The 22,249-nt window shown below is 42.2% G+C and overlaps 1 protein-coding gene across 1 annotated transcript in view; it reads right to left on the bottom strand.

The window, feature by feature from the left end:
* The window catches only part of LOC126273078 (nematocyst expressed protein 3-like), a 57,251-nt gene that overhangs the window by 24,105 nt on the left and 10,897 nt on the right, over nt 1–22,249 (bottom strand). The window contains exon 2 of the mRNA XM_049976529.1: nt 5,955–6,043. Within this exon, the coding sequence (XP_049832486.1) occupies nt 5,955–6,043 (89 nt within the window). The remainder of the gene's footprint in view (nt 1–5,954; nt 6,044–22,249) is intronic.

Below are 22,249 nucleotides of genomic sequence, written 5' to 3'. Positions count from 1 at the left end.
ATGTCCTATCATCCTGTCCCTTCTCCTTATCAGTGTTTTCCACATATTCCTTCCATCTCCGATTCTGCGTAGGACCTCCTCATTCCTTATCTTATCAGTCCGCCTAATTTTCAACATTCGTCTATAGCACCACATGTCAAATGCTTCGATTCTCTTCTGTTCCGGTTTTGCCACAGTCCATGTTTCACTACCATACAATGCTGTACTCCAGACGTACATCCTCAGAAATTTCTTCCTCAAATTAAGGCCGGTATTTGATATTAGTAGACTTCTCTTGGCCAGAAATGCCTTTTTTGCCATAGCGAGTCTGCTTTTGATGTCCTCCTTGCTCCGTCCGTCATTGGTTATTTTACTGCCTAGGTAGCAGAATTCCTTAACTTCATTGACTTCGTGACCATCAATCCTGATGTTATGTTTCTCGCTGTTCTCATTTCTACTACTTCTCATTACCTTCGTCTTTCTCCGATTTACTCTCAAACCATACTGTGTACTCATTAGACTGTTCATACAGCTACATCCAGGGTGGTTATAATTAAACTTTCGCTACTTGAGATATCCTCCATGAAAAACGAGTAGACATTGAAACTTTGTGGAAATAACGAGTACACCAGTGAAGAAACACACTTGAATTTCCACATAAAGGGGCAAAATTTTTTAATTTCATACCATGTTTACGTTCCAGGTTACAAACGGTTCTCAGTGTGACTAAGAAGACAGCCTGGAACCGCACTAGATACGCCATTTCACAATATCGTTCTCAGCACTTTTCGATCCGTGGACTATGGAATGTTCGCCTGTCATAAGACTGCTCGTGCATTGTTTTAAGGTGGCATATTGCGTCAAGCATTCTCAGCCATGGCAAACAGTAGCTTCTTCAACAATTTTTGACGCAAATATCTGTAGACCTCTCCCAAGAACAGTTCCCAAATCGCCAGTTAATTTGAACTTGTGGATTTGTGGATCATGTTCTTCAACCCCTGATAGAAATGGTACATCTCCGTTTTCCTTTAATGCGTCGATACTCGTGAAGAGCAGACAAGCTATTCCTGTTGTTTTGATGAAGCAGCTATCGCTATCAGCAATGGCCTGTAAACATTATCCAGTCCCATGTTAACTACTTGTAACTGTTATGTGCACTGAAGCTGTAAGGTGGCAGATTATATGAAGGTCAATTTCGCACCTTACATAAAAGGTTTTATACATCATACCGGTAAGTTGAATATGTCACTTGACATACTTCGGCATAAATGAGCAGATTTGCCTATAAAACTGTACAGCATGCAATGCATAGGGAAGACACTCAGTCGACGGTACTAGCACACCGAATCAATATCCTGTATGTCAATGAGCAAGAGGTGAAACAAGCTGCTGGAGGAAATGTTTTGTTTTGGAAGCAAATGTGAGGGTCAACGTCCCGGGCACGTCATGGGTGGAGTACAATGGAAAGCTTTTAAAAGCGACCCATGGTGAGCGACAACAAACAGGCCAGGTGACTCATCCAGGAGGACAAGTAGCAGGCCACCGGAGTGGTATGGAAAGAAGCTTTATAAAACTGCTTTGGGGAATTTCCAGATGGATACGAACAAACCAGTGATGCAGTCGATCACGTGACCTGCACATGGTACGCTCGAGATGTATTCATGTAACTTTTAGGCATCTGGAGCGGGCACAAAATGTCTGATTGGGTGACACGAACTAGGAAGGAGTAGTGTGCCGAAATTTTGACACAGTTTAATGGTAGGCCCTTTGGGATTGGCAGAGAGAGTTCCCAAAAAATAAGAGGAACGTTCCTATTGGTCGGAAATAACCGTGACGTGGATCATGAAAGGACCCAGGTGGGGGACAGTTTTTCTGCGAGAGAGACAAGTTCGAAAATTTTGGGGACTCTCCCCTGAACTGGCGTCAAGTGCAGAACACGGGCATAACACACTGTACAATGCAGAGGAGGAATTTTGTGTGAACACTGCATTCAATGCGGCTAACATTCAGCTAGATATAAGCTGTAGCATCGTTGAGCTCCAGCAACGAAGAAACAAACTGGCGACATAGTTAATTGTTCTTCTGAGAACTGAGATGACATTGTAATATTCACGCTGCTCCAGCCACGCGCGTGCATATCGCTATAATTCGAGGAGAGGGATGATTGAATGTTTTCTCACTTAACGAGAAACATAGGAGAGTTTCTGCTGATAAAATGATCAAAGGTTTTGATTAGCTCTTATAGAAATTTCAAAGGACGATAGCAGCTAAGGTAAATACCTAGAGCATATGTGTAAACTTGTTGGTTTACCAGCTTGTGTCCACTGTGAACTCGTGCAACCCTGAGTAATATTTTGCTCAGCTTGTCACAAAAATCTAAAAATCCTCCATAGACTTGATTGTCATCCTAAATAGTACTGAACTTAGAAACGGAATGGGATGATTTGTCGTAATATTGGCCAACTTCACTATGTAGTAGTAAGAATAATTTTGTAAGGAAACTTCTGGTAATAAATTTGATATTGTTGCATTTAGAGTTATTTCGATTACTCAGGATTAAATGTGTTATCTTAACAGCTATCCTAACATTGTCACATTACAAATTATGTAAACTCGTATATTCCCTTGACAAGAATTCTGCATTAAAACTGATTTGTTTAGAGCGTAAACACCATTGTGCTATGTCATAGAACAAGGGTGCACTCCTTACTCTAGTCATTTATTCTATAGACGCTTCCGCACTGACACGCGGTTTTGATGATGTCTGACGAAAGAGAAAACGAGCGGAATGTCAGAAAGCTTATGTTTCAATCCTAAGTCGCCCCACCAGTTCCAGCGCCTAACAGCAAGTCATGACACTAACATTATCGACAAGTAAGTCCGGGACGACATAGTCTGAACATCATTCCTTTAGAGTTGCGTACCCATACGATAAATAGTTTTCCACCTACACTGGCTCAAGTAGCGAAAGTTTGGTTATTATCACCTTGTATATCTCACGAAAAGGCCGTAAAAGTAACATTAAGGAGAATTGAGCTCACATGCAGGATTCGTAAACAGAGCAGGAAAGTGACGAGTGATTGTGGTACACAGAGTAACCACCTTCTCACGGCTTAAGCTGGTTTGTGAGGTGTACATGTAGATGTAGAAGTGTTCAGCGTGGGCAATAGTGAAGAGGCATTGATGAGTTGGTGAAAGACAATCCTACGCTTTAAATTTTTAGTGTTATTGCGATACAAATTCCACACCGTCTGAATTACGAAGTAATGCCGTTGTATTTATTTCTTAACTAGAAGCTAAACCCGGGATTGCACAGGTATTTATTTGTAGCTGTGAGTCCAAGCCTGCACCACGCAGCATCTGGTCTTGTTTGTGACGTAATATCTCCAGAGCTATGTGTCGTACAATGAAATAATTTTGCAGGTATGTTCAGCGGGCTATGTGAATACTATCTGCAAAAAGTGTTGCGAATAGAATTTAAACGTCATGCACGCAGTGGCAGTTTTCCACGCTTCTCAGACTTTATGAAGTCATATTTCCTAGTATGTGTTGTACAGTAACATAATATTGCAGGTTCATTCAGCGAAATATGTGGATACCGTCTGCTACATTTATTGCGAATAAAGTTGATAACAAAGAAGTAATAAATATAAGCGTCATGCATGGTGCGGCAGCTTTTCACGCATCTCATTGTTTATGACATCATATCTCTGGAACTACGTGTTCTACGATGATATAACTTTACACTGAAATTTAGTGATATATTTGAATACTGTAAAGATGTAATAAATTATAACGTCATGCCTCATGTGATACTTTTACTGCGTGAACAGTGGAAAAGTATCATGCGATAGACTTTCTTTCTTTCATCATTTTGTAGGGGTTGTCACAGATAAATAAATTTCGTAATGACTCGAAATTACGTGTAAAGTTTATTGAAAGGCGCCGAGTGCTCTCGTTCCCAAATGCTGGATGAATAAAGTCTGGGAGATTACGCGTCACGGGCGACGCTTCTTTTTCACCCCCTCCCCCGACACTTTGACAGGTAGGTGAGTCTTACCGTTTTAGTCAAGTTTAGTGTTGTCTCCTTCAAAGTATTTGCCTTCTGATTGCACACACTTTTTCCAGCGCTTCTGCCATTGATGGTAACATTCATGGAACTCATCTTCTTTAATATCCTCTAAGACCCTCGTCACATCTTTTTGGACATCTTGTGTTGTTTGAAAACAGTGTCCCTTGACAGACGTTTTGACTCTTGGATATATAAAAAAGTCGCACAGAGCGATATCTGGCGAATAAGGTGGCTGTGGTAGTACTGAAATTTCTTTTGAGGTTAAAATTTGCGAGTACTGACAGAGCAGTATGGGATGGCGCATTATTGTGATGAAGAATCCAATTATCAGCAATGTTGGCACGGCACAAAGAGCCTTTTTACGAAGCATTTCTAAAATTGCTTTGTAGTAATATTGTTTAACTGTTTGTCAGGAGACACCCACTCTTTATGAACAATTCCCTTGGAATCAAAGAAGCACACAAGCATGCATTTCACTTTTGACTTTCACATGCCAGTTTTTTTGGTCTGGGTGATCACTTTGAGCACCAATGCGAACTTTGCTTTTTGTCTCTGGATCGTACTGAAAAAACCAACTTTCATCACCAGCGATAACACGGCTCAACAATTCTGGATTGATTTCCGTTTGCTCTATTGCTCTAACAGATCGGCTGCCACATTTTTCCGTGTTTCTCGCTGTTGTAGTGTGAGTTTTTTGGGACCATTTTTGTACAAATCTTTCTCGTACCAAGATCTTCAGTTATTATTAGACGATCCGTTTCTCGATTGATCTTCAGTTCTTCTCCCATCATTTCCACGGATAATCTTCGATCATACCATACGAGTGCACGCACCCTGGCCAAGTTGACATCCGTCCGTGAGGTTGATGGTCGGCCACTGGGGTCTTTATCTTCAACATTCGTTCTGCCTTCACTAAACATTTTGTGCCAATGAAAAACTTGAGCTCTTGACATAACCTCCTCTCCAAAAGCCTTCTGTAGCTTACCCTAAGTTGTCTTCGCGTTTTCACCACAAAAAGAAATGGCATACCGTTGCGCAATATTATGCGGTTCCATTCCCGTAACAAGAGACACAAACACGTGTTAACTTATTACAGCACAACTCACGACTGAGGAGTTGTGTCAATGTGCCGCTTGGACAAGAAGCAGCTTATGGACGAAGGTCAAAGATATTGTGCCTACGCAAGCCTGCAGAGTTGCCACATCTTGCAAAGAAAATCGGTCTCATTATTTTATTGTCACATCTCATATGTGTACCAAGTTTGGTTGAAAAAACCAGTTGAGTGGTTTGGGAAGTGTGGAACACAAACGCACACACACACACAAATATGTTTATCATTTTTATAATACACATGGATTTGAGAACTTGTACTTGCAAGTTTCAAATGTTTACTTCATGCAACTCTGAACGTGAATGTACAGGTCACGCCATTCAGATTTATGTTTTCCGTGGATTAGATGAAACCGTCGACGGACCTAGTGTGGTCAATTTCCCACAGTCCGAGCTTGTACCCAGAGTTATTTCGTCATCGAGAGGACTTTAAAATTCAAAGCCTTATCTTTCTTTCTAGAGTTTTCTGTAAGACGAAGTTTGAAGATATTGTTCTGGACGGCGGACAATGGCAGCCAAATATCCATAGCTTTATAAAAAGGCAAAAAACAACGCTCTGACAGTAGAAAGTTTTTTTTATTAAAAACACGATCGGTTTCACGCCATGTTAGCTTCGTCCTCAGGTGGTATAAGTTATGTCTACAATATTATTTTACGCTGTCCTGATGCCTCTCACGTGAAGGACAGGTAGAGGCTTCAGGACAGCTTAAAATTATGTTTCTACAGTCAGAGTGGTGTTTTTTGCCTTCTGTAAAAAAGAGAAGTGAGAGCTCGTCGAACAGGAGGGACTCACCTGGAGGTGGTGGCGGGGCACAGCGCGCAGAAGATGCGGCCCTTGCAGACGTGCCGGCACAGCCACACCACGCCGGAGCGCACCTCCTCCTGTCAACACGCCGCGGCGCGCAAACACTCAGCTCTGCGAACACTAACACCGTGGCAATAGCAACTATTAATACTGCAACGACATGTTGCGACATTGCTTAGATTCCCGCCCCCTTTTCCGGAAATCGCAAACAATAGGTCTACAACATTAATCAGATATTACTAGCAACTGTCATCAACAATTGGACTCGTGCAGATTTTGCTAGTATACAGAGTGACTCAGCTGTCATTACTGATATTGTTTTACGCAACCCACAATGTTATATCTGGCCTTCAAAAACCATACCTGATATTTTCATATTGTCTCGCTCGCCATGCGCAAACTGTTACTCCTACAATAAAAATAAGCAGGACCTTTTTGTATCAAATTTAACGTAGCTGAACTTTGTACCGGGATACGTCTTTGCTAGAGGCCACGGTTTTTTATTTATTCAAGAAAAACATACAAAAGTGACTTCAAACGCACCTCCGCCCCCACACTCATCCCTCACCAGTCAACATTTCTAGTAGTTTGTTCGCGGCAGTCCCTCCTACAACTGTTCAAAAATTTCCCACTACACCAAATATTCCAGACATTTGACCTTTTTTGGTCTCTATTGACTTGGCTACTAAGCCAGCGATATTGCAGGCTATTCCGTTAACATTATCAATTAAGCGTGCCAGTGAGGGTAATGAAAGAAAAACCACTTTTGTAAATGTTACACTAAAATTAATTACGTTGACAATTCGATCCAAACTTAACCCGTACAATCACAGCAGTTATGTAGTAATCAGGACTGACAAATACAATGATGTAATTGTTTATTTTATGCTGTTAAAATTTGCAGAATTCTTAGGTAAAATATCCACAAATGTCACTTTTACAATTTGTGTCTGCTCGACTAAGCCGATGGCATAATAAGGCCAGTCAATGAAGACCAAGAAAGGTCGAATGTGAATATAATTCGTGTAGTCGCAAATTTTGTAAAATGGTACGAGGGTGTGCCATCAAGAACATACCGGAAATCCTGACCGGTGGAGTCAGAGTGTGTAACTGGCAGGACGTTTGAAGATCACTTTTGTAGGTTTTTCTTGAATAACTCGGAAAGTATAGCCTCTAGCAAAAATTTCCTACAAGAAAGGTCCTGTTCATTTTTCCGTAGGACTAATAGTTGGCGTATAACGAGGGAGATATATGACAAACTCGAGCGTGGTTTTTGAAAGTCAGATATAACATTGTAGGTTACATAATACGACATCTGCAGCGGCAGCTGAATCAACTTGTATATGGAAAGCAATTCTAATACTTCGTTTTATTCAAAATCTTCGACCAATTCCAGTATTCTCGTGCAACAATTATTATCTATGAGTTCCAAATATCAGCTCCTTTATGGCACAGCAAAAGTAATACATCATTATTTTTATGCGTTTTCAGCTTAATTTTGACATAAGAGCTTTATTGAGTTCCATAGGTGACAAACTTCCCCCAGTGTGACGACCGTCTGCAGCCATCTGCATCCACTACAGTCCGGAAACGCACTAGAGACTGTTCTACTGCTGCGCGAAACGACGGTGGTTCATGGAATATTCAGTTGTCGTGACACAAATCGTGCACTGCTTGAAGAGTGCACATTCCGTCCAGAATTCCCAGCCATCGCGACAATTGCTTCTTCAACAATTTGTGGCGCAACTGGCGATCGGCCTTCCGAAGGAGCAATTCCCATATCGCCAGTTAATTCTAACTTCCGAATTATGTGGTCCAACTTGGTGCGGAAAGAGCATTTCTCCGTATTTCTTTAACGTGTCGATATTCACGAGAACCAGTTATTGCTGTTTTATACTAAAGTGGAATCCGTTGGACACCGCTGGTGCCCAGTGACCGTTAAGTGGAAAGAAGGAAAACAAAGAGTCGCTGAATCCATAATTTATTGTACATCTATATTTCGACTACAACATGGTCATCACAGGTGCATTACGAGAAGAGTTATACAGGGTGTTTCCGTAAGAGTGAGCAGAAATGTAACAGGACATAAAGAATGCTCCACTGAACAATTTGTGGTTGGGGACGTAGGGTCGCAGAAGCTAGCTCAAGCAGATGTGGGAGCAAACTTGTCTACCCCTTTGTTTAGCATTCCTGTTTCTCAGCTTATTTACAACTAACATGCTTACGAATATACACATACTGTGCTGTTTATTCAAATGTACATACTTTATTTCCTGAAAGCAAACAAGGATGACGAGCTTGGTTACTCAATAGTCATGATTCAATGTTCGTTCACTTTACTTGTCCATGGTGTGGCAGGTGGCAGTTGACGCTAAATAACGAAAAGTGTGAAGTGATCCACATGAGTTCCAAAAGAAATCCGTTGGAATTCGATTACTCGATAAATAGTACAATTCTCAAGGCTGTCAATTCAACTAAGTACCTGGGTGTTAAAATTACGAACAACTTCAGTTGGAAAGACCACATAGATAATATTGTGGGGAAGGCGAGCCAAAGGTTGCGTTTCATTGGCAGGACACTTAGAAGATGCAACAAATCCACTAAAGAGACAGCTTACACTACACTCGTTCGGCCTCTGTTAGAATATTGCTGCGCGATGTGGCATCCTTACCAGGTGGGATTGACGGAGGACATCGAAAGGGTGCAAAAAAGGGCAGCTCGTTTTGTATTATCACGTAATAGGGGAGAGAGGGGCAGATATGATACGCGAATTGGGATGGAAGTCATTACAGCAAAGACGTTTTTCGTCGCGGCGAGATCTTTTTACGAAATTTCAGTCACCAACTTTCTCTTCCGAATGCGAAAATATTTTTTTGAGCCCAGCCTACATAGGTAGGAATCATCATCAAAATAAAATAAGAGAAATCAGAGCTCGAACAGAAACGGATAGGTGTTCGTTTTTCTCGCGCGCTGTTAAGGAGTGGAATAGTAGAGAGATAGTATGATTGTGGTTCGATGAACCCTCTGCCAAGCACTTAAATGTGAATTGCAGAGTAATCATGTAGATGTAGATGTAGAAGGTGGCTCTGTTGTATCAAACTTACATTGACCTCCTCGCTGTTTGTGACAGGATGTGGATAGAACATGACGGTGCACAGCCTCACTTCAGTGTGGACGTCCGCAACTATATCAGTTCTGTATTTCCTGGTCCCACTATTGGAAAGGGAGGTTCTATTCCATGGCCTGCGAGGTCATCTGAATCTTCTGGATTATTTCCTATGGGGACATAAAGTCCCTTGTGCACCAGGCCGTAGTGGATACAGAGGTGGAATTAGTCGCCTGAATTACGGCTATCTCTCACGTGACTCGAAACACACCAGGGATGTTTGTCATGGTGCGTCACAATCTTGTTCGCCGATGTCGTGCTTGCATTGAGGTTGATGGCCGTCAGTATCAGCACATTTTGTAAGATACAGTACAAATTGTACGTTCATTGTATCAGTGATGGTAGTTGCAGTTAACTGTGACTAATGTAAACAAAAAAGTACACGGTAATGTGATTTTATTCCTATTATCTCCTTGAGCTGGTTTCTCTGACCACAGGTTCCCTACCTCAAATTGTTCAGTGGAGCATATTCTATGTCATGTTATATATTTACACGCTCTTACGGAAACACCCTGTTTAGGCATAAACATGTAAGGACATAAACATGTAACGGCTGCTATAGTCTAAACATAGATCTGCAATAAATTACGGTTTCTGTACATTTGACTTTTGCTTTTGTCTGAATAAAACAGCTTTTCTAGTAAAAGACCCATGTTGACTTTCTGCAACTGCAATGCACAATAATGCTTTTTTTTCAACCCTACAGCGCCGCACCAGTACCGGCACGTAAAAGTAAATCATAACAATAACACTATTAACAACTCAAATCCTGCAGCGCAGGTCTGAACATCATTCCTAAAAAGTAAGGTAAATAGTTTTCCGTCTAGAATGAGTTAAGTAGCGAAATTGTAACTGTAAACACCCTGTAGATACCTACTCACCCCTTAACCAAGAGAGCAAAAAGAAGTAGTATGAACTGGTAACTTGATTATTGCTGCTGCGAAAATATTTTTCTTGGTCTGATACGTATGATGACACGCATTAAACTTGTTTTTCAGGTGCTCAGGAACACATATCAAATGTACAGGTAGTATCCTAGGCTTTTCATTGACTGCACGTTGGTAGCTTCCAACATACAGCCTCCTGGTACCCGTAAAAACCTGTAATGGTCAGTTTTAAACAGCAGCTACATCAAATGAACCTCTGGAAACATTTGAAGTTATAACAGTTTGTGCTAAAATGCAAACTTGTATCTCAACAGGATTTCTGAATCGATTTTTACGTAGCTTATACAAGGCGTCCCAAGGGGAGTGCTCAATCTCACGGATATGACAGGAACGATCATTCGAAGAAAAAAGTCTGATAAATATGGGCTCTAAATTGCATATCCGAAGAGCTATCAATATTTCTTCATCCTGGATACTGTGAAGCAAATCTCTTCTATTGCAGGCCATATGTTTCCCAAAATTGGAGAGGTGTTAGTAGGGAACAAAACAAGAAAAACATGTCAAGTAACAGAGGTCTCTAAAGAGCATACCTTAAGAGTTATTGACCACTTGTTTATCTCTGTTTCTGTGAAATACATCTGTTCTACAGAAGAAGAGTTAACAACTCTTAATGTACAGGCTTGACATTTTTTTTCTTCGAATGATAGCTGATGCCATATCAATGAATATTGATCAGTACTCCTGGGACATTCTGTATAAAACTGTACAGAGCAGCGAATCTGAAGTGATAAATCTGATATCGTATCAAATGTGATTTGAAAGCAACAGCCGTGGACAAAGGACTAAAGAGAAATTTGCGAAAGGCTCTGTGCTATTCAGCTGCGGGAAACAAAGAGGATAATGTGCTCTTATACCTGTGGACGATCCAAATAGATCACTAAGGTGAAGACAAAATGTTTTCAGGACATGCGCGAACGCATCAAACGTTCACCTTGTACGCCGTCTACAGACAAGTGGTGATGTCCCTACAACGCTCATCACCGTCTTAGACTATCACACGGTACCACACGCTTTCACAGTAGAGCTCCATAACGCAAGCCAGTGGGCTGATGTACAACTCGGAGGTAACAACATCGAATCCATCTCATGAAAGATACTTCCACCACCACTATTTGGTCGGTGAGGAGAGGAAAAGTGGTGTGATATGGTGTGATACATTTCTTGATCATGCTTCATGCCTATTTCCCAGATTAAACTACAAATTCTCAGTGTTTCTCGAAGAGATGGCATGTAACACTTTTGAAGGTGATACATCGCTTGCATGGGGAATTTTCTACTGTCCCACATGAACAAGCTAAGCACCAGCATCGCGTGTCGCCCTCTCCCTCCCCGTCATGGTACTAGAACTACGCAGGCACTCATCATAGTCACCAACACTCAATAGATACACCTAGTACACAATTCTTGCAGTTCGCAATAGTACGATGCTACGCTAACTAAGAAAACCTTTCCACTCAGGCCGCTGAGCCCACCCACAGTGTCTCCTCAATCTCTGTCCCTCGGTAGTGAATACGTTTTTCATCTTTTTCGGGTAACTGACTGCAGAGGCAAGATCTGGAAGCAAAGACTTTTTCTCACTAAGTGTAGACACAGCCCAACTGTACGGCTAGTCTGTGTGTAATTACTGTGTTCCACTTTGCTGTTCTGCTGGTAAATCACAGTAAACGCGCTGCATTTTCGAAGCGCAGTTGTACTTAACAAATAAACGGTACTTCTGCGATGTTGGAAAGTCGACAACAATAATGTTCCAAGTATTTAACTGACATTTTCTCGTAGTGGTCTTCGAGATATAAACGTGTATGTCCTCAGTCGATAGTATATAATACGCACTGATAAATTAGTGTTTAGCAACAGAATGAATGTCCAGTACATCGTAGTCGACGCTTGAACATTATGGCTTCGATAGCGTTGCTGTTGGGTTCCTCTGAAATACTGCAATTGATCCGCCTGAATCACTAATTATTTATTATTCATTTATATATCTGTCGCTCACTTTGCCTGACCGGATTAGGGCCTTAAGGCCCTCTCTCACATCTGACCTCGAACAAAACATACAAAAAATATTACGTAGCAATCACAATAATTATAATATGCAACATTAGTAAAATAATAATAACAGTTTCACTAATAATAATAGTAAATAGAGGAATTAATAATGGCATTAATTAGTTATTACATAACAAACTCAATAGTAATAATTTGCATTATTCAAAAAGTAAAATTTGCAGTAATAATAATAATAACAATAATAATAATAATAGTAACACTAATAATAGTAAAATAATGGAAGCATTAAGAATGATAGTGATTAATTTCACGCTTTTGAAGCCTTTTTTGCTAGCAGAAGAAGTGGAAGGGATAATGACAGAGGAGAGGATTGAAATGAAAGTGAGAATGGCTGCTAAGAAAGAAGAGAATCTCAATGGAGAACTCTGTAGGAAATGAGAGGGAAAAATACGGAGAATGGAGAGTCAATGAGACTGAGCTGCAAGAAGAGATAGCTATTTTGAAAGCTGTCTTTTGAAGTTGGAAAGGATTTCAATTTCTGTAATGTTTTGAGGAAGATTGTTCCAATGTCTGGTTCCTGATATAGAAAATGATTCAGAGAATTTGGCAGTGTTGTGTAGTGGTATAGAGTGGATTTTAGTTTGTTGATAACAAGTATTTCTGCTGTGTTTCTCAGATAGTGACGTAATGGTTGAAGATAAAAAGGAACGAGTGCAATGATTGACAAGACGATGCAGCAAACACAGGGTATATAAAATGTACTCTTATCGATAAGTATCCATGGTAATGGTTCGTAGGAGGAAGTAATATGGTCGAAATAGCGTACATCACAAATGTATCGCACACAAGTATTCATCACCAGTTCCTGCCGACGTGAGCTCTCATACGTAAGTCCTTGGGGAATAGGAATACTATAATCAAGGTTCGGAAGCATTAGTGACTCCACCAGGAAACACGTTTTTAGATTTCTATGTTACCTGCGAACCACCCTAAGAAAACATTGATAGTAACTTTACAGATTTTAGTTGCTTCCTATATGTGACCGGTAATTCATGGTGGCGGTGCTATATTGACATGTTCCACTTGTAGAATAGCTTAGATTCTGAACCTTGAATATCGAATACGCTTTCTCTCTTACGCTAAAAAGCCACATTTGTCCACTATCCGCTGAATATTTCTTGACCATCAACGATCTGACTTTTTAGAAAGTTACCACTAAGGTTCAAGATGTTCTAAGACTTCGTATAACATGTCCATTTGGTCGCTAATGACCATGTTTTCGGTCACCACTGACCAAACAGCAACAAGAATTTAGTCACTGTTGGAGGTCTACGTTGGCTTTTATAGGATTACCGTTTACTGAGGTTGGGCACCAAACCACACTTCATATAACTGCTAAGAGACTGTTATGTATTATCTGGATCATTTGTATAGAATCAGCAGGGAAACTTTTGTCATCAGGTACACTGCTCAATAACGATGCGGGTGTTGAGCTTGTATTGTGATAAGTATTACAAACGTTTCGCGTTCTTTAAGCCTTTGTACTTTTACTAAGCCAAGTGACGACTTTCCCGTGGCAGCGTCACACAATTTTCCTGACCAGCAACTGTTGAGAGACATTCCTATCGTTTTGTCATGTTTTGCAGGTAAATGCTTTATCATACATATTTCCGTTTATTCTGCAATAAAAATCTCGACTAAGACGATTTCGACAGCAGTGATGTCAATAAATTGGCACATGAAATGCTGTATATAGGTGTCCTTATGTCTTTGGATAGATGACACGTTTCCTCTCGACAGAATGATCGTCACAAATGAGGTGTCTTTTAATCATGTCACATATCACATGTAATAACGCAGTTCGTCACGTTATACGATCGTCACTGGTAATGATAGGAAGGTGGCTGATCACACAGCCGTTTAATTGGAAGACGAAAATTTTTCGTTCTCGCTCCGACATACTGCTGATATCTTTGATATTACGTTTTTATGTTGGTTCATGCCACGCAGTGATGCCTTCATCTGTTCAGAAAACTATTTAAAGATGAACTGAAATATCGTGTCTCTATCAGCTTATTTGTTTTGGTCAATTATTACCAAAGGAAACCTACGAAGAATTTGTACAAGTTTTTAAATGTTTTTCTTTTTCTCATGTACTGGGTAACTGAACCCAAACACCGTATTCTAGCGTGGAAAATGACGCAAGCGAAGGACGTCCAAAAACTGAAGCCACTGATGAAAATGCCGTGAAAGAGATAAATATAATAGCTGTCGATTGCTACATATTATAAGAAAGAGTACGCTACATACTACACAAAGCTTTGTGCGCGATAGATGACGTGTGTGTTCAATGCGAAGGACAGATTTCTGAAATAATTATGGGGCGTTTTAAAAATAATCTAATAGATTATTTGCGCTGATCTATTGTAATAAAGGTTCGTAAATCGACCACCTCACGCAGCAGCACATCAAAGCCGGCTACGTTACACATTCAAAAGACCAAGCTCGTTTTATCTGCTGAAAATATTATGGCTCTTGTTGTCTGGGATGTAAGAACGATTTGTTTTATGAACTGCGTTGCAAATGGTACAAAAATAATATGAATACTACACAAGTGTAGTGTACTAACTGGCTGACAGTATACGTGAAAGTTGCCCAGATTACGAAAGGAAAAAAGTCAATTTCTCTAAGACATTTCATCTGTCCACATACGTTCTCTGACAAAGCTGAGAGATTTGAAGCACAAACTGTCGCATCATCCTACCCCTTCGCGAGATTCGGCATCGTTAGACTTCTGCTTGTTCCCGAAATACGTAGTTCGCACACGTTTACTGTCAAAAAAAAGGGTTATGGGAGTCCTGGACGGAAAACTTTCAGACCTTCTATAATCTAACTTTTGCAGTAGCTTCTGCTCTCTGTAAAACAGCTTTTTCTGTTATCTTCAAGGAAGGCGACAACGGCGTGGTTATAGCTGAAGTATACCGTCGTGGACAAATATGTCTACTTTGTTGTTAAATTAGTGTTTCACTGTAACTTGAACAGTAACCAAGACAAATATATTCATTTTTATTATATTTAAGCCACTGTTATACTCATTAATCTGTAAATGGCAGTCACACAGCCCTACAAACAAAGTAATCATGTCTATACGGCTTACAAAATCACTTGTTCCAAATCATTTCGACGGAGAACGTGCGAATAATCTTTGCAACAATAAACTACTTCTTACTAAGAATGTAACTGACTTTGTTTGCTAAGACTTCCATCTGGTTCATTATGATTGCAAAGCACAAAATTAATAAATATAAGTTGTGATTGGCATTAACAGAACCACGTTTCATCGTGAAGACTGCGTAGAAGAATACTATTTTAGCTTTAGAATTTTTTACTAAACTAACTCTCACAGGCAATTTCTCTCCAGTTAGGAATTCCATGCGTACTCGATGAAAACAATCTGTTTTTCGATGTTGAATTCCGACTTACGTCTCCCAGGAGTGACCATAATGAAAGGATGTCCCACTTTAGCACATAATTACTCTTGAGTTTTCAGCAAGTTATTCTATTAACCAGAACGATTATGAGCTCAGACAAGTTTTCATCTTATGTGAAGAAAACGTGTTTATTCCTCTGGTATCATATACAACCAACAATAGATACAGTGCAGTGCACATCAGTGTTCTGTTTTAGGTGCTCTGTGGTTCTGGTCTGTATTACTCAATAGACGTTTAAAAAAATTCACCTACAGGGTAACTCAGAAATAAGTGAACTTTACGTAACTACCATCCCCGAACGCACCAAGATTATTGATGAGTTCCCGGGAGGTATTTTGCCGTTCCTGAAGAAGAGAAATCTCTGCAACCGTTATGACATTCTCTTGCACATCTGCAGATGTCTGGCACCGTCTCAACAGTTAGTGAATGCTGTATAATGACAGCCGCTGACGTTCATCTTGTGTGACGTACCGAGCAACGGCTAGCCCCTGGCTACAAGCAACTCTTCACACACCTGAGCGGTGAGGGATGTCTAATCGGTGGGGAAATCCTCCTAACGTACAGTGTTGAACAGTATAGTAGGAACAGTTCATTCACGAAGCTTCATTGGTGCATGCTTCATAGAAGCCCCAAAATTATTACGAGTATTTACTCGTATAACTATTGTAGTAATCTTTATCAAAGAACACACATTTGGTATCGAAGCGTTGCCTGCCATCGCAGCAGAAGCTCTGAAGGCTATGAACGTTGCTGTAGTGTATTCGTCATCATTATAGAAGCCCAGCACATAGTGATGCTATGCCATGCCACTGAGTACACAACAAGATCACCTAACGTTCGCATTGCCGATCATATGGGCAGAAAACGTTACATTTTTGGGGTTTTAAGACCGGTTTCTGTGCCCTATCTTGCAGGTCTCTATGTTGTTATCTTTCAGCAAGATAATGCAAAGTCGCATGATGCCTGTACTGTCCTGACATACGTGCCCTGGCTTACACATTCTCAACGTCTCTGACCCACTGAGAACAACTGGTCATGGGTTTCCACAGACTGGCATGCGAGCACTTGCCACCCACTAAAATTAATGAACTATGACATTAAGGAGTGTGGGTGACCTACTTGTATCTGTCATCCAAGCTCAGTTCGACCAGATACTCTTCGGATTACAGCTATTATTGTTACCAATGGTGGCAGCTCTCTGTCCTAAATTTCGGACCCTGTATCATCTTCAAAATTAATAGCAGATTTTCCTACCATGTTGTATAGGCACAATAAGTAAAATTTCAGTATTTAATATCCTATGCGGTATTGCAGTACTAATGGCCAGCATTTGTTAACTCCGTAATATGTAGCACCTCGCAGAAAAACTTTTATAACTCCTTGTGAACTATCAAGAAGTACATTGAGCATTCATGTACATTTGATATAAAGGACATAACGGCTCCGTAATATATTACATGGCCCTTGTTGGGACACAGGAGAGGTGCAGTTTCGTCATCGAACTCGTCAAACGATTCTGGGCGTTTCCAAGTGTGGGAATGAGGGCATTACCAACATGAAAACTGACTGCTGGATACAATGTTTACGCATCTAATGAACATGGTTACGTAAAATAGTTTCTTAGGTCGTACCAGCTTCCTTTCATTTCAATGCTACTACTAGGCACCCACAAAATCAGAAAATATTTGCCAATTCATTATAGGGCATCCTCAATGCTTCGCAGTTTGATGAAGACGTCTGATATAGCAATTGCCGTAAAAGGTGGTTTCTCGGAGCTAATGCCATGTTTCCATTAGTCGATATGCAAGGTTTAATACGTATTACACCACTGTTATCCGTTCTTTGTACTCACGTAGTTGCAAAAGGTCGAGAAATAGTAGGTAGGCGCATATACACTCCTGGAAATGGAAAAAAGAACACAATGACACCGGTGTGTCAGACCCACCATACTTGCTCCGGACACTGCGAGAGGGCTGTACAAGTAATGATCACACGCACGGCACAGCGGACACACCAGGAACCGCGGTGTCCGCCGTCGAATGGCGCTAGCTGCGCAGCATTTGTGCACCGCCGCCGTCAGTGTCAGCCAGTTTGCCGTGGCATACGGAGCTCCATCGCAGTTTTTAACACTGGTAGCATGCCGCGAATGCGTGGACGTGAACCGTATGTGCAGTTGACGGACTTTGAGCGAGGGCGTATAGTGGGCATGCGGGAGGCCGGGTGGACGTACCGCCGAATTGCTCAACACGTGGGGCGTGAGGTCTCCACAGTACATCGATGTTGTCACCAGTGGTCGGCGGAAGGTGCACGTGCCCGTCGACCTGGGACTGGACCGCAGCGACGCACGGATGCACGCCAAGACCGTAGGATCCTACGCAGTGCCGTAGGGGACCGCACCGCCACTTCCCAGCAAATTAGGGACACTGTTGCTCCTGGGGTATCGGCGAGGACCATTCGCAACCGTCTCCATGAAGCTGGGCTACGGTCCCGCACACCGTTAGGCCGTCTTCCGCTCACGCCCCAACATCGTGCAGCCCGCCTCCAGTGGTGTCGCGACAGGCGTGAATGGAGGGACGAATGGAGACGTGTCGTCTTCAGCGATGAGAGTCGCTTCTGCCTTGGTGCCAATGATGGTCGTATGCGTGTTTGGCGCCGTGCAGGTGAGCGCCACAATCAGGACTGCATACGACCGAGGCACACAGGGCCAACACCCGGCATCATGGTGTGGGGAGCGATCTCCTACACTGGCCGTACACCTCTGGTGATCGTCGAGGGGACACTGAATAGTGCACGGTACATCCAAACCGTCATCGAACCCATCGTTCTACCATTCCAAGACCGGCAAGGGAACTTGCTGTTCCAACTGGACAATGCACGTCCGCATGTATCCCGTGCCACCCAACGTGCTCTAGAAGGTGTAAGTCAACTACCCTGACCAGCAAGATCTCCCCCATTGAGCATGTTTGGGACTGGATGAAGCGTCGTCTCATGTGGTCTGCACGTCCAGCACGAACGCTGGTCCAACTGAGGCGCCAGGTGGAAATGGCATGGCAAGCCGTTCCACAGGACTACATCCAGCATCTCTACGATCGTCTCCATGGGAGAATAGCAGCCTGCATTGCTGCGAAAGGTGGATATACACTGTACTAGTGCCGACATTGTTCATGCTCTGTTGCCTGTGTCTATGTGCCTGTGGTTCTGTCATTGTGATCATGTGATGTATCTGACCCCAGGAATGTGTCAATAAAGTTTCCCCTTCCTGGGACAATGAATTCACGGTGTTCTTATTTCAATTTCCAGGAGTGTATTTTGTTTATGAGGTTTCTGTTGTACTATTTCCGTTGACGCTACGTACCGCAAGTCCATTATAAATTCGTAAGTCACTTTCGCGGCAGCTGGTTTTTCATTACAAGCAACAATCCTCTTTAATGCCGTCCTACAACCGTCATTTTTTTCTTCCTCTGCTGCGATGGCAGGCAACACTTCGATACCAAATGTGTGTTCTTTGATAAAGATTACTACAATAGTTATACACACGACTACGTCCACAGTGTTGGTATGGTCAAAACCAGAACTCGTCCGAAAAGAAAAGGTGGCGCCACTTCTGTGTAAAATCGTCTACAGACGTTAAAGTAACCTCTAGCGTGCCACAGGGAAATGTTATGGGACCATTGCTTTTCACAGTATATATAAATGACCTAGTAGATAGTGCGGAAGTTCCATGCGGCTTTTCGCGGATGATGCTGTAGTATACAGAGAGGTTGCAGCATTAGAGGGTTGTGGCGAGATGCAGGAGGATCTGCAGCGGATAGGCACTTTGTGCAGGGAGTGGCAACTGACCCTTAACATAGACAAATGCAATGTATTGCGAATACGTAGAAAGAACGATCCTTTGTTGTATGATTGTGTGATAGCGGAACAAACACTGGTAGCAGTTACTTCTGTAAAATATCTGGGAGTATGCGTGCGGAACGATTTGAAGTGGAATGATCATATAAAATTAATTGTTGGTAAAGCGGGTACCAGGTTGAGATTCATTGGAAGAGTCCTTAGAAAATGTAGTCCATCAACAAAGGAGGTGGCTTACAAAACACTCGTTCGACGTATACTTGAGTATTGCTCATCAGTGTGGGATCCGTACCAGATCGGGTTGACGGAGGCGATAGAGAAGATGCAAACAAGAGCGGCGCGTTTTGTCACAGGGTTATTTGGTAAGCATGATAGCGTTACGGAGATGTTTAGCAAACTCAAGTGGCAGACTCTGCAAGAGAGGCGCTCTGCATCGCTATGTAACTTGCTGTCCAGGTTTCGAAGGGGTGCGTTTCTGGATGAGGTATCGAATATATTGCTTCCAACTACTTATACCTCCCGAGGAGATCACGAATGTAAAATTAGAGAGATTCGAACGCGCACGGAGGCTTTCTGGCAGTCGCTCTTCCCACGAACCATTCGCGACTGGAACAGGAAAGGGAGGTAATGACAGTGGCGCGTAAAGTGCCCTCGGCCACACACCGTTGGGTGGCTTGCGGATTATAAATGTAGATGTAGATGTAGATGTCGCAACGCGCCGTTCTCAGCTGCCTCGCCAAAGGAAACCGTATCGGTAGTAGGCGTGCTGACAGGGTTGGAGTTCAGGCGTCCTTGCAGTGTCTGTGTAGTAATTTGTCTTGCAGCAAACAAGTCCATTTCCCGGCTCAAAGTACAAAATATGGATTGCACGATACTGCAGTGAAGAGCGAACAATCTCCGCCAAACTTGAAACTTACAGACACATTAAAACTGTGTGTCGGACCGGGACTCTAACCCAGACACTTGCTCTTCGCAAAAAACACTCCCACGGACTGCGCTATCCAGGCACAACTCACTATCTGCTCTCACAGTTTCACATCTGTTAGTACCTCACGCATATCAGCATGGAGTACAACAACGCGGAGATCCTAGCGCGCACTACCAGGTACTGAGATAGTGTTATTAAGGGAGCTATTAAAACTAGGGAGTGACCTTATAAACAGAGACGGCTGTTTCCGCTCACATCTGTGCCTGCTGAAACAACAGAGAGAAATAGTTAACCCTGCTTGCTCAGACATTGTTAATTAATTTTTCTCCATCGATGTTTGTGGGGTAGTGCTAGTTGTTTATTGTGTATGTTGTTTTGCTGTATACGGCACCTTTTGATTCCTGGTTCGCTACCGGGTGCTTAAGTTGCAACGCGCACCGATCTCGCGTTTCGTTTGTGTCCTGAAAATGACGAAGTGTTTACGTGCAGAAATATCAGTGGCTGTTGATTACGTTACCCGGCTGTATGCCAGTAAGTTATTTCAATATCGCGTACACAGGGATAAGCTTAAGTTTACCATTGCTTACACCTTTGGGGAGGAAATGTCTCGCTGCTTACAGATGTGTTATAAAAATCACAGTATGTGAGTGAGACTCCAATGTGCACCTTTGTCGTTTGCGAAAGTAGTGCACCACATAAAATCTCCTATTGCTAATCGCATCCAGAAATAGTCTGCTCGTGAGATTGACCATTACACTCCCCGACAGGTGGATTTTGTTTCTAAAGAAATATTTCGACCTCATTTGAGGGTTTTGTTGGACAATTTCAGCATTTTCCTGTGACTGGCCGGATGGTACTTCCTAAGACCCGTCTGACTGGGAACTTCGTATTGTCGCTGCCCGGCTACTGGCGAACGTTAAATGTTTCCGTGTTTCGGAGTTTGCTATTACCTCGCGACGTTCTGTGATCAATCTCGTCGAGAAATCTTTGGGTAACAGTGCCTTACTTATGTTAATGAAAGGTTTGAAGTTTATACTGACGCCCAAACTTGTACAATTGTTTTTATAAATTCCGTAGGACTTTCAGACGCTGCTGTGGAGGCTACAAGAAAAGCATGTTCCATACTGCCTGGGGCACGTTCGCCCAGGAGTTATATTACGGCTGCAGAAAGGTCTTCTCTGAGATCCATCAGGGTGTATCCTGATACTGTTATCGTATCTGAGGACATGAGCTACGCCACGGTTGCGTTGCACAATCAGGATTATTTTCAAAAGATGCAGTGTTAACTATCCGATCCAGTGTGTTACAGACTCTGTGATGACGCAGCAACAATAATATCGAGGAACACTAACAACCTCCTGAAGAAAAGATTCTTCTGAGAAGACACTAACAAGTTTCTTAACTCTTACTGTGCTGCTCCTTATAGATTAGACAGCCTTCCGAAGGTGTATAAGAAAGTACTTCCTCTTGAGCCTTTTGTCAAAAATATAGGTACTCCAACATACAATGTACCAAAATGTATTTCTTCTCTGTTGAGCCCACTAGTATGTCAGCGTGCACATTACTTCAGGAGTTAGTCCAGTCTACGAGCGGACAAGTGGAGTTTAAATAAGGAGCCCTTTAGCATCTGTCGTTGACAAGTTTCTTATGGAAGATTTCGAGGAGTGTCTGCGGCACTGAAACATGCATGCGTTTTTAGGCACGGAGACGATGTTTCTGTTGTTTGGCCTCAGGTAGCGAGAATTGGGACAGACTTTTAAGTCATCACAATTCAAACCATCCGATTACTCACTTCACTATGGAGGTGGAAAAGGATGGCTGGCCAACTAGAAATGATACACGAAGATGCAGAAATGACTGAATAAAAGGACGGGCAATATACGTCACTGTAAAAG

The sequence above is a fragment of the Schistocerca gregaria genome, chromosome 1 (genome assembly GCF_023897955.1).
Source record: "Schistocerca gregaria isolate iqSchGreg1 chromosome 1, iqSchGreg1.2, whole genome shotgun sequence".
Taxonomy (NCBI): Eukaryota; Metazoa; Arthropoda; class Insecta; order Orthoptera; family Acrididae; genus Schistocerca; species Schistocerca gregaria.
Note: the sequence above shows the minus strand (reverse complement) of the source record. Positions and strands in the feature narration are given on the sequence as shown.